General features: G+C 37.4%; 1 protein-coding gene and 1 pseudogene across 3 annotated transcripts in view; one reads left to right on the top strand and one right to left on the bottom strand.

Annotated features, from left to right (window-relative positions):
• Window positions 1-4,589: 4,589 nt before the first annotated feature.
• On the top strand, window positions 4,590-6,393 carry LOC127445574 (protein-lysine methyltransferase METTL21C-like; annotated as a pseudogene).
• A 3,148-nt stretch (window positions 6,394-9,541) lies between these two features.
• LOC127445001 (tripeptidyl-peptidase 2-like) overlaps window positions 9,542-13,804 on the bottom strand; it is a 42,714-nt gene continuing 38,451 nt past the window's right edge. For all 3 annotated transcript variants that reach the window (XM_051704697.1, XM_051704698.1, XM_051704700.1), the window contains one exon: window positions 9,542-11,691. In XM_051704697.1, coding sequence (XP_051560657.1) covers window positions 11,602-11,691 — 90 coding nt within the window. In that variant the 3' untranslated portion in view covers window positions 9,542-11,601. The remainder of the gene's footprint in view (window positions 11,692-13,804) is intronic.

Raw genomic sequence — 13,804 nt, 5'->3', positions numbered from 1 at the left:
CTAAATTGGGTAGAAAAAGGGGAGGGAAAAAAAAGAAAAAGAAAAAAGAATGAGCTCGCAGACAAATTATTTGTAGCTTCATCACATAAAAAAATAAAATAATAATAAAATAACTGCCATTAGTGTTTTGTAGTCATTCATGTAGGTAGATGTTTGTTTTATAACCAGTATTGTGCAGAATAATTTTCAAACCACTTCCTTTATGTCTGCGACAGGGTTGAGAACAAAAGGTGTCAAAATCAGAATTTTATTTTTTAAATAATAAAAGGTCTTTGATGCCTGAAGTGGGAAAATGATTATTTTTGGAAGTTTAATGAGTGCCTAATGTTGTGGAGTATTAAGAAAATAAATCAAATGTTGTTAAAAAAAATTATAATTCCAAGTTGAAACATGACCAAATCCCAAGAATGACCCTGCTTTAACCTCACAGAGGCATTACATTAGCCAAACACATGTGTACATGTACATGAACCAAACATATAGAGATTATTTAAAAAAAATAATAACATACCTGCTGTATAAGAAAATTATTTTTATTTTAACCGAAGAGTTTTGCCACTCTGCCAAATGGTGTAAATGTGTCTCAGTAAGGTCACCACAGCAGCATTTCAAACTGTACATGGTAAAGGTGTTTAATAGCCCAATGATTCCACAGGGTTTTGACCAACATTTATGAAACTGGAGAAGATACTGAGGGCATTTCAAACTGCTTGGATGCAGGTCAGCGGGTAAAAGTGGCCTCTCAAACTGCAGTGAACTCATGCATGAAATGGGTGTAATACTGTATTGAGTTTCCCTTCTGCAGAATCCATTTAGTACATACCAACCGCCTGCACTCATTAAAGTAAATTAGGGATGGAAACTAATTGTCAAAAAGGGTGAATCTCTCAAAAACAGGTCACATTTCACCCTGAAAGAAAAAAATTTAAAAGTATATTTTGCATAGAGAACATGAAGCCTGTTTTAGGATCATTTACAATAGATTGTTTTGCAATGTAACATTATTTTCATGACAATTAAATACATTGTCCTGCAGAAATTATACTGTAATGCTTTTAAAAAGAAATTCAATGTCATTTTTTAAATTACAATCAGCTTAAATGTAAGGCATTACAACAATACATGATGTTTAACTACTTAAGATATATTTAAATTTTAAAGATTTGTTTTGTAAATATTTATAAAGATTTAAAGAAAATTAAGCCTGTTGGAAATGGGTGATTTAGGAGATAGCTTGTTTTGCATTGTGATAATATTGACATTATAATGAAACACATATTCATGCAAAATTCATTACTGTAATGCATTTATGGCATGCAGGTATTTCAATAACATTTTAAAAATGAAAATCAGCTTAAATTAAAGGTAATACAACATTGCATACAACAACAATGTAAATATTTAAAATTGTAAATAATATACTATGAAAAATATGAAAATATTTAGCCTATTTCAGGATCATTCAGGAGAGGTTGTTTTGCAACGTGACATTGACAAACACATTTTCTTGCCAAATTCATTACACCGCAATGCATTAAAAAAGTTCTTCAATGACATTTTGTAAAATTAAAATCAGTTTAAATTAAAGCCAGTACAACAATATAAAGCATGATTTCAAGAAGAAAATTGCAAAATATTTAAAGAAAATCAAGCCTGTTTCATGATCATTTAGGATAGGATTTTTTATTTTATGTTTTGGCATGTGGCATTATTTTAATCACAAAATACATTTTCCTCCAAAATTCATTACCATAATGTTTTTAAAAAGTAATTCAATGATATTTAAAAACAAAAACAAATGAAAGCTTAATCAGTGCAAGAGAGTGCGGGAGAACTGCTGCCAGAGGCGGGGGACCCCTACCGTCCGCCGAAAACGCGGTGGGGCATTCCGTCCGCCAGGGGCTGGAGGACTGCCTCCGATCCGCCTGGGGAGGTGCGGCTGTCGTTCACTAGAGGGTGGAGGAGTGGCACAGCACCAAGGTATGGCGTGTCGGAGAACCGAAAGTTTTTTTTTCTCTCTCTCTCCTCTCTCTCTCCTGCTGTCGCTCCGTGTTGGCCTTTCCCTCTCGTATTTTTGTTGTTGTTTTTTCCCTCCCCTTGTCACCATCCCAGGTCCGAAGAGGCGGGGATGACCTGCCGGTCATGAAAGGAAAGGAGGGAGGAGTGTAGGAGCGAGGAGTGTAGGAGGGAGGAGTGTGGGGCCGGGTCGTGATGCTGCACACCCGGCCCCTAATCAGGCTAATCAAGCCCTTGAGAGGGATAAAGGCGACCGGAGGCCTCAGTTCGTGAGAGAGAGAGAGAGAGTTATGGGCAGCTGCCCTGCCTGTGTTTATTTTTATGTCTTTTTGTTTGATTAAACATTACTTTGATTCTTCATCCGGTTCTCACCTTTCCCTTTTACTTTGTTATTTATACCTTTAAGAATTTTTTTAAATAAAAAAATATTTAAATCAACAATTTAAGGAAGATTAAGCCTGTTTTTAAGAATATATTTTTTCTGCAACATGACATTTTCATCACAATTAAGCACATTAGTCTACAATTTAAATCATATCTATTTTATAGTAATAGCAACTGGACTTTTTGCAGTGTGGTAGCGACAAATTAGGGTGTAAAATGTGCTAAATTGTCATTAAAATAGTCACAATGCAAAATCTTATTACTCTAAATGTATTCTAAACATTTACATATATGTGTGTTTTATATATATATATATATATATATGTATATGTATATGTATGTATGTATGTATGTATATATATGAGATGGACATGTTTTAGAAAGGTTTTGTGAGATTTACCCAAAAGTAATACATTTGTGCAATGTATGTCCTTCAAAATCACAATATACCTCAAATTAAATGAATTATAGCGTTCCAAAGCAAACATAGAAGTCATATCATGTGATTGCTATAGGAGGAGTAATGCAGAGCTCCCTTGAGTCAGACTAATGGTATATCCCCTTTACATATCAAGCATCTGTTTACTACATAATCTGATAACAAGTTAGGAGTGAGGCAGCTTGCACTCTGAATGAGCTTGATTTTCTCAGGGGAGCAATAGTTTATCGTCATCTACCTTTTTGTGCCAACAAAAACTTCAAACTGTTTCCTCAAATAGACGTGCTCTGTTTTTCTCTGTTTGTGTATGTGAGTGCCGTGGCTTCATGCGTCTACAGTTAATTTGAGCCCTGTCGGTGTGATGCCCTTGAAGTTTGATGATGCTGCTGGTGTATTACCGGACTGTGAATGCTGAAGATGTAGTCGCAGGAGTCCCCCTGGATTAGAGGACAAGACAGAATCAATAAGTTTACATTTACCTGTACAGGTAGATGAACTCTTCAAGTGATGGGATGAGAGTACAATTTTTTTTTTAATTGTTTAAAAGTGAAGCGTGTAATTATTTGGATGTTAAAGGAATATTCTAGGTTCAGTGCAAGTAAAGCTCTATTTGTGGCATAATGTTGATTAAAAAACATTTCTAAAAAATTTCTAAATCCCTAATTTTCTTTAAAAAAAGCAAAAATCGAGGTACATAGTGAGGCACTTACAGTGGAAGTGAATGAGACCAATTTTTGGAGGGTTTAAAGACAGAAATGTGAAGCTTTCATTTTCTAAGAGCACTTACATAAATTCATCTTTTGTGTATTATTTGAGCTTAAAGTTGTTTAAATGGTCATTTTAGACTTTACGGCATTGCGTCGTCATGGCAATGAATTTGTTAAATGGATATACCTTTACAAAGAAAAGGTAAGAGATTTTATCACACTGAAATCATATTGTAATAGTCTTGTGGCTATACTTTTGAAATTGGCCCCATTTACTTCCATTGTAAGTGCCTTGTAAATTGTAAAGATTTTTGTACAAGTCGTACACATTTTTGTGGTTGACATTATGCAGCAAATGCTGTCGATTGAGCTTAACTTGTGAAGTTCAGAGCCAACTATCAGTAATCCACTGGCAGTTTGACATTCGAAAGACAATAAACACTGTAACGCTTTTAAAACATCGCCCTGTAATGTTTGGCACAAAAATTACACACTTCACTTTTAATAATTTGTACATTTATTGCTAATTGCTCATCACCATAATACATTTTCTGAATTCAAATACAGGCACTGGCTCTGTGCCACTATCTCGTGTCTTATCGAATGACGGTTGATCATCTCGACAAGGCGGTGCTGGAGATCAGAGCCAACACTTGTCTTGTGTCCATTGTGGCCAGTTTATTGGGTCGGTACTACTAAAAACTCTATGGCTCATTATTATCAATATATATGGTTGTGTCATCCTTTTAAATGTGTACAATCATCACCAGGTGCCTGGGTGATGGCAACTGACCAGCCAGAAGTCCTCGGGATCATGACTTCCTCGCAGAATTACTGGTCACCATGCGGCATTTCTGCCAGCCGGGCACAACCCTCATCTGGGCCAATGAGATCCGTTTAGAATCTGATCTGGTGTTTAAAGATAACTTCAAAAAAACCTTCAACACCAACCTGCTTGAAGATAACAGAGGGGTGAAGATTTATTCTGCCACCATGAAAGAAGAGAGTGGACTAATGATGACAGAAGTGACCAAGGGATCGTGATGGAAGAGAACAAGGAGGAGATGATTGTCGAGATGGTCAAGAAAGAGTCAAAGCAAACATCTGGTGAGATGAGACAGGAATCAGAGACTGGTAATCTAGAGAACAATTGTAAGGAAATACAGAAGCAAAAGATGATGGAAGATGGCACGGCAAGGACAGTTCTGACAGATCAAACGTTTATAGAGGAGATTCAGAAGGACATGAAAAAGAAGCCACAATTTATAGAAGCCCTGGTAACGGCAAGGTTATACACAAAATCAGGTGGAAGCATTAAAGTCAGAAGTTGGACATCTGAACAACATCAAAGAAGAGGATGAAGAGGAAGATAATACAATCTGTGAAGTTGAAACTGAAGAGAGTGAAGTTGAAGATGTTGAGAGCTGCTCTGAGATAATTATAGAACAGAAATCTGGTCAGTGATTTTAATTATAAATATAGCTGTAAGCAGCAATTACATGACTAAGCATCAGGGTATGCATTTATCTCGGCATGAGCCAAAGAGTCAGAGGAAAACAAAATTATGTTTCTAGACCACATCGTTCAAATGTTATAAGCAAAAGAAAAGTTAAAATTTGAGCTGATGGTGGCATTATAGAGTTCGACTGAGAGACCCCAAAATTGGCATAATGTACATTATGTACTATGTCTACTTTCGTATAGGCACTTTCACTTTGTTGATTCTTGGAAACACCAAAGGGGCGACAACAGATTAATTTACTCGACAAATCAGTGCTTGAACTTGGAGCTGGAACTGGTTTAATTTCAGTTGTAGCCACACAGTTGGGTGAGTCTATTTAGTGTTATGGCAAGTCTTAAGGCAGTGTTTCCCATCCCTGTTCCTGGAGGCACTCTTCTTTACCTGACACGCTTGATCGCATTTACTTTTGCACAGAGAAATTCCACAGGTGAATGATGGACTTGTGGTGGTGAAGAAATTTCCCAACACAAATGTTATGTGGAGTTCAAGTTTGATAATCTTTGACAAATTCACTGTATTGAACAGTAGTGACCTCTGTGTGGGTGGTGCTTCATACATTGCTACACTGAACATTCACAATTGACAAGGAAATAATTTTAGCGGCAAGTTTCCTTATAACTTCACTCTCCCAGAGTAAAGTGGGCAGCATAAAAAAAAAAAAAAGAGGCTGCTTGGCAAGTAGACTTTACGGGTTTCACACTCGCTAAACATCAGCCAACGCCTTCTTCACCAGAAGAATATCACCAGGCAAAGTTTAATGTGAACAAGCCTTTAGTCTGTTGATGTTTATGAATTCGTATCTTGCAAGATAATCAGTGAAACCTCTCTATAGGTGCCAAATAGCCATGGATTTAACAGAGATTCTGAGTAACCTGACATGCAACCTCAGCAGGAACACTAGAGGGTGCTGGAGACACGAGTCACTGGTGACAGAACTGTGCTGGGATCACATGCTAGAGGAAACTTCCCAAGATCTACACACCATTATGATTACGTCTTGGCAACAGATGTGGTCTGCCACCACGACTACATGTCTGAGCTGCTGGTCACCATGCATTACGTCTGCCAGCCGGGAACGACTCTCGTCTGGGCTAATAAAGTCCACTACGCCTCTGAACTGGGCTTCATTGACGACTTCCACAGATCTTTTAATTCCACATTGATTGCCGAGCTGGTTGATGTGAGAATTTATGTAGCAACCAGCAAGATGTCAGAGAAGGGTTACCTGGTTCAAGAGATGAGTGAGGAACAAGAGGAAAGCAAGAAGAATGACAAGAGGATGCACAGGATTTGCAAGAATGTATCAAACATGATTAAGACCTTGAGTCAAAACAGAAAGATATTGGGGAACCAAGACCTGCTGGGAAAAAGAGAACAGTGCAGAGGAAGAGGAAGCTTATGTTGAAAATGTGTTTGAGTCTGACCATCCATAGAGCTAAGAAAATGACTTGGAGCAGAAACAGATACATGAAGAATTACAGGACTCTGGAAGATCCCAAGAGGAAATGGGTTGGTATTTCAAATCGTAAATGTCTAACACCAGGGCTATTAAATTTCTTTTCCGGAGGTGTTTGCAGAGTATAGCTGCCCAATCGAACACACCTGAACTATCTAATCAAGGTCTTCAGGATTACTTGAAAATCTCCAGGATGTGGCCATCCAAGAATGGAATTGAATAGCCCTCGTACCACTGTAAAAATTAAAGGATACTGGAGGCATCATCTGGGGTTCCATAACTGCCATACCCGCAGAACCCTTTGGAGATCCTCCAGACACCTTTTCAGTTCTGAGAAATTTATTTTTAGTTCCTGCAAGAAATCTCTAAGGACTGACAACAGTTCCTTAAGTAACCCCATCATAAGGGAAAGGCTTTTGAGGGCTCTTGAAATATTTCTTGAAGTTCTTTGAGTACATAAATAGAATATTTGAGGCTTCTAGGTGTCTGCAGGTTTTGCCATTGAGGCACCTGAGGAACCCCAAATGGTGCCTCCAGTATCTTAACATTTTTACAGTGATTATCAGCTGCAGTGATTACTTCCGTTGAGAATGCTTCTCTGTTCTGTCTTTTCTATAGCTGAACCAGACAACAGAAAAACAAACTGCTTTCTTGAAGATACTGGGCTCCAACTGTCTACTATACACCTGGCAAAGAGATTTACTATTTTTTGGGCCATAATATCAGTATTTAAGAATCCATTTATTCTTATGGTGCCATGATAAGGCCAGCGGTGAGTCTCTTCATGAAGCATTCAATAACTGTAGATCCACTTGTTTGTGTACCCTGAAATCGACCCCATTCAGCTGACAACTACCATTCCCCATCAGACATTTTTGCATCAATTTAAATGTGTTTATCTTTTCTTGTGGTGATAGTGATAGCATGTTGAGCGAGCAGCCTCAGAGGTTCTGGTCCCATAGAAACCAGAAAGTAATAGCATTCACATAATAATGAGAATGATTTGGAGGTTGCATTTTCCCTTTAAGATTAAATTTTACACCACTGACGGTTACATTTAGGGTTGGGGTTTGGGTTAGAGGGAATGCATCCCCTTTACTCCATTATAGAATTTACATCTAAAAATACAACTCACTTTTCTCACCACCCTGTGGACATTTCACCTGGAAATTGGTGTTCACAAGTGTCCATACGTTCAACAACACTGCCCCCTTTGGCCAAAATATGGTGACATAAATAATATGGTGACAAATGAAGGCCACACCAAAGATAAGAAACAGAGACAAATAAAAACAAATTTTGAAAGACCTGAAGAGATAATAGATGAAGACAAGGAATTGGATGAGGACACTACCAATGAGGAACTGACATCCTTGCAGTCAGGCAAGAAAGATGACGTCCCAACTGAGTCTTTGATATGCTAAAGCCTGTTTAGTTTCTTCGATTAAAGGAATGTTCTGTGTTCAATAAAAGTTCAGCTCAATCGAAAGCATTTGTGGCATAATGTTGATTACCACACACACACAAAAAGCAAAAATTTGGGTTACAGTGAGGCACTTTACAGCTCAAATAATACATGAGTTTTAACAGAAGAATTAAGGCAAGTGCTTTTATAAAATTATAAGCTTCACATTTCTGTTTAAACAGTCCAAAAATGGGCCACATTCACTTCCATTGTAAGTGCCTCACTGTAACCTAGATTTTAGATTTTTGTGTGTGTGTGGTAATCAACATCAAGGAGGAATGAGTCGAAATAAATTTTTTTGGTAGTCAACATTATGCCATACCAACAAATGATGTCGATTGAGCTTAACTTGTATTGAACCCGGAACATTCCTTTAAGAACAGGATGAACTCATCTTATAGTCAGGTTCATTAGGAAAGCATATGCTTTATGCACCTCTACAGAAAAGTCTTGCATTACCGAGGTGGGGAAGTTCTCAACGAGAGGTTTATTTCTTTCATAATTACAGACTTTCTGAAACCCTACAGCCTCACAGAGTGACCTGCGGTTGGTGTCAATTTTCAATTAATTTGATTGAAGTAGTACTCTGAGTACTATGAATAAAGACACAAATGCTTTCCGAAACCGATAACGGTTTTACAATCGTAGGTACTTGCATTCTCAAAGTTCCTGGAGATGGATCCACTCCCATTTCACTTTAATAGTTAAACTGTTTTAGAGCTTAGGGCAGGTCGTGGTTTGGTGTTCATTGTGGTCACCACAACTCATATCTGGGCCAAAAAATTGTGAAATTTACACACTGCTTTAAGAGGGATTTCCAAATCATACTGCTGGCAGAAGAAGAAGAGAAGGTGGTCTACATGACTGTGGCACACAGCCAGCAGTTTGTTTAAGGAACCAAAGCAAAACTGGATTGGCTGATTAGATTTGGACGGATTGAATAATGGTTAAATAATAGTGTGAACAGTCTTTCCCTCAAGAAGGGATTTGAAAAACAAATTCAAATTGTGTGTATTGTGAACAAAGCCATGCAGACAGATTGTAACTATAATACTTTACACAAATATACAACACAAGTTGAATGCAATTTCACAAAAACACACAAATAAGTAAGGGCATATGTTTTGGCATAATTATTGAACAATAAAAAGTCAGTCGAGGGAAATTAATAAGTTTGAGGAGGATGTTGAACTCAAGGGTAACATTTGTAACTAAAATACAGATTGCATTTGAGAGTTTTACTGTATATTTGTACTTTCACAAAGTGTGGAAAAATGTTAGTGTATAATTATACAACAGAGTTTGACTGAATAATGTAAAATACTGAGAAAACTGCTTACCGTGTAGTGATGTAGCATGTGGTGTTTAACAGCCTTTAAAAAAGAATGATTTAACAATCGTGTCATGCAACGCTCTCGCAAACACTATTGTGCATATTAGCATAAAACTACATCTAAAAACAGTACATTTTTTATAATACTTTAATTTTTTAATACATTTGTAATAAAAAAAAAGTGTAACTTCTGTTATCAATAATAAATTCAGGATGAAAAACAGTTCCAGATCATTTTATTCAGAATCTTCGTCAATGACATTATTTAGTATATTTACTGTGATAACAAAACAACCACCTGTTACTTCCGAAATCTCATGAGGAGTAAATGAATATAAAATAACACCTACATTTATGCATGAAATTAATTGTCTTTAAAATATTGGCATTACCTAGAATCATTTTATAATTTTATAAATACAAGACATCCATAAATATATCTGCAGATATTCAAGGGTCTTTGATACAGAGAATGATATGTGACTTCCTGAAGTAACTCGGTGGACGGACGGGGTTTGAAGATGGTGAATATTTAAGGCCATTATTATTATAAAGAATCTGTCATTTGGAAAGCCTTGAGCCCTGAACATCGACAAAAAACACAAACGAATGCTCACACATGAAATAAAATAGGAAAATAAAACAAAATACAAGAACAGAGACAAAGAAGATTGTGCCACCGATACATTTCAAAGCCAAACTAAAAGCCCTCTGAGAAACAGTTGAAATTAAAAAAGCAGGATGTGACATTACATCAGGAGGTATTTGTACCTTTGACACTGAAAATATTGGATGAATTGCTGGCTTCATTCCTTTTGAAAATGTCCTCACTTTTAAATGTCCCCTTTCACAAGGGAGAGATGATCTACTACAAATGCCCAAACCCTTTATGAATATGCAACTGATGTGTCAAGATGACGCAAGATGAAAATACACATTTAGACAATAAAAAAATCTGTGATGATCTCTTTTTCGCAAACACAACAAAACGTCTGCGTCCAGACTCCAAAAAACAGAAACCTGAACATGGACGACTTTCATTAATACAAAAGTTCAGCCCTACTTTATCATAACTTAAGAAGATTTAGCTTTTAACACAATAAAATTACCTTTATGTTGTTATAAAACATGCATACATTTGACACAGTATACACAGGTTAATCTCACAGAAACTGTCAAGAACATGTCACCATTATTTTTCACCCCAAAAACAAAAGAAAATATTTTGAATGATGAAAATAAAGCATATTCTAAGGACCATTAAGATATTTTGCATTGTGTTCCTATTTTCATAACAATTAGGCACATCTTCCCCACTAATTCTCATTACTGTAATGTGAAAAACAACAACAAAAAACATTATTTAAAAGTACAATTCTGCCCTGCAAAAGCAAAACATAGTAACTACTCCAAAAGTAGTACTCCAAAAAATAATAATAAAATAAAATAAAAAGAGACCTGACTGATATCAGGTCTCTTAGATTATGATCTGACCCATTTGTCATTACAGTAATGAAATTTATGGATAAATTGTCATTAATATAATGTAACAATGCTTAGGTGTCTTAAAAACAGGCTTAATTTTCTTATTTAGTTGTGGATTTTGGGGTGAAACAGGACATGCCTTTGAAAGATTCACCCACAGAACAGAAAATAAACTGGATTTACATCATATTGCCTAAAAGTTATAGTTTGTGAGTTACAATAATTTATATATTTGTACACAGCAGTTCACCTGGCGTTTAAAGAATGCTACGCTGTAATTCCTTATGCTGGTTGGCACTCCAGTACATTCGATGTCCACAGGAAGCCAAATATAATCCGACTCAAATGCTTTAACTGTTGTTCAGGGCAAAATGTCCACGGAGCACATTCTCAGCAATCACATTTTAAACAACAATGTACGTTATTATATAATACACGTTCAAATATTTTCTTCAAAATAGAAGACAAAGGAAAAATTGCCCCAACTGCTGAAATTGAGACGTCAAAGCGTGTGCACGTGGATGAAATGAAATATCTAATGAAAACACTTGATATTGTGAGGTGTATGCAGATTAACTGTACGTCTAGTGCTGTGATGTAGTGTGTGTGGATTCGCACACACAGAAAGGCATTATGGGACACGTGTAGTACCATGTGATATGAGGTGTTTGGTTTGTTATGGTTTTCAGAAGGCATTCAAAGTCTCTTTAGTTAAAAACAAACTGCATTTGGAGGCGTTTTAGCTGTGTTTGAGGTGTCAGCTTGACGTGGCAGGATGTTACTGGGGTACAGGCTTAAAAAGGTGTGTAGTCAGACGGGTACATGATGGGAAGCCAGTTCTCAGTGTAAGAGACACAGTGCTGCCAGCCGAGAGACCGCATTAACTGCAGAAGACAAACACCAATCATGAAAATTATGTGGATATATTGAAGCAACATCTCAAGACATCAGCCAGGAAGTTAAAGCTAGTCGCAAATGGGTTTTCCAAATGGACAATGACCCCAAGCATACCTCCAAAGTTGTGGCAAAATGGCTTAAGGGCAACAAAGTCAAGGTATTGGAGTGGCCATCACAAAGACCTGAACTCAATCCGATAGAAAATTTGTGGGCAGAAATGAAAAAGCGTGTGCGAGCAAGGAGGCCTACAATCCTGATTCAGTTACACCAGTTCTGTCTGGAGGAATGGGCCAACATACCAGCAACTTATTGTGAGAAGCTTGTGGAAGGCTACCCAAAACGTTTGACCCAATTTAAAGGCAATGCTACCAAATACTAAAAAAGTGTATGTAAAATTCTGACCCACTGGGAATGTGATGAAAGGAATAAAAGCTGAAATAAATCATTATTTCTACTATTATTCTGACATTTCACATCCCTTTTTCTGCCAATTTGGAATGCCCAATTCCCAATGTGCTTTTTAAGTCCTGGTGGTCGAGTAGTGATTCGCCTCAGTCCGGGTGGCGGAGGACGAATCCCAGTTGCCTCCGCGTCTGAGACCATCAACCCGCGCATCTTATCACGTTGCTTGTTGAGCGCGTTGCCACGGAGACATAGCGCGTGTGGAGGCTTCACGCCATCCACCGCGGCAACCACGCTCAACTCACCACGCGCCCCACCGAGAATGAACCACATTATAGGAGGAGTTTACCCCATGTCTCTACCCTCCCTAGCAACCGGGCCAATTTGGTTGCTTAGGAGACCTGGCTGGAGTCACTTAGCACGCCCTGGGATTCGAACTAGCGAGCTAGCGAACCCCAGGGGTGGTAGCCAGCGTATTTTACCACTGAGCTCACCCTAATGATATCCCAGGTGTGTATGACTTTCTTTCTTCACCTCAACACATTTGAAGAAAATTAGAAAAATATCTTCGCTCAGTATGTCCTTAAAATGTAAGTGGATGGTGATCCGACTTTTGAAGCTCCAAAAATCACAGACAGTCAGCATAAACGTCATCAATACGACTCCAGCGGTTCAATTATTGTCTTCTAAAGAGATACGATCACTTTTGGCACGAAAAAGATCAAAATTTAAGTACTTTTTAACTCTAAATCATCACTTCCGGTCAGCAATGGTATGCGCGTGTGACGTAATCGGATTGGCATGTGAGACACGCGAGAAGTGACGCACGTGCAAAACACATGGAAGAGCAGCGCTGTTTACAACTGAGTAGGAGGAACGCTGTACAGAAGCTTTGATGGTTTTGGTTTAGATCTGTATTAGTATCTGTTTCTTTATTCACAATGGTACGTTTGTGTGCTTATCCTGGATATCTCAACCGAGTGGAGAACATGAGATTACGTCCATAACATGGCAATGTGAATACGTAACATGAGAGACCGCGTGAACTCCACCCTCTCGTGAAGCTTACCGGAAGTGATGGTTTATAGTTAAAAAGTACTTAAATACAGATTTTTTTTACACCAAAAGCGATCAAATAACTTTAGAAGACATTAATTTAACCCCTGGAGTCGTATGGATGACGTTTATGCTGACTGACTGTGATTTTTGGAGCTTCAAAAGTTGGATCACCATCCATTTTCATTTTAAGGACATACTGAGCGAAGATATTTTTCTAATTTTCTTCAAATGTGTTGAGGTGAAGAAAGAAAGTCACACACTTGAGATATCATGAGGCGGAGTAAATGATGAGAGAATTTTCATTTTTGGGTGAACTATCCATTTAATCGGTGAAAATGATTGCTTTTTTTTGAACAATTGGTTATCTGCAAAAATCAATGCCAGTGGTTCTGGGATTTTACTCATTTTGTACACTTGTATAGTGTCTGTGCCTGTCACAGTAAGAAAAATCTAACCAATTTTTTATTTTTTTTACATGCAATAAAACGATTTTAAAAACTATCAGCCAATTAATCGCTTATCAGCCTTTTCCAGTTATTGTATCGGCAAAATCCACTATCGGTCGACCTCTAGTTTCCACCCATTTAAACGACATACTGCTTCATTAAACTGAATTTACACATAAATATATATATTTTT

Source organism: Myxocyprinus asiaticus, chromosome 8, assembly GCF_019703515.2.
Source record: "Myxocyprinus asiaticus isolate MX2 ecotype Aquarium Trade chromosome 8, UBuf_Myxa_2, whole genome shotgun sequence".
Taxonomy (NCBI): domain Eukaryota; kingdom Metazoa; phylum Chordata; class Actinopteri; order Cypriniformes; family Catostomidae; genus Myxocyprinus; species Myxocyprinus asiaticus.
This window is presented reverse-complemented; position numbering and strand designations above follow the sequence as displayed.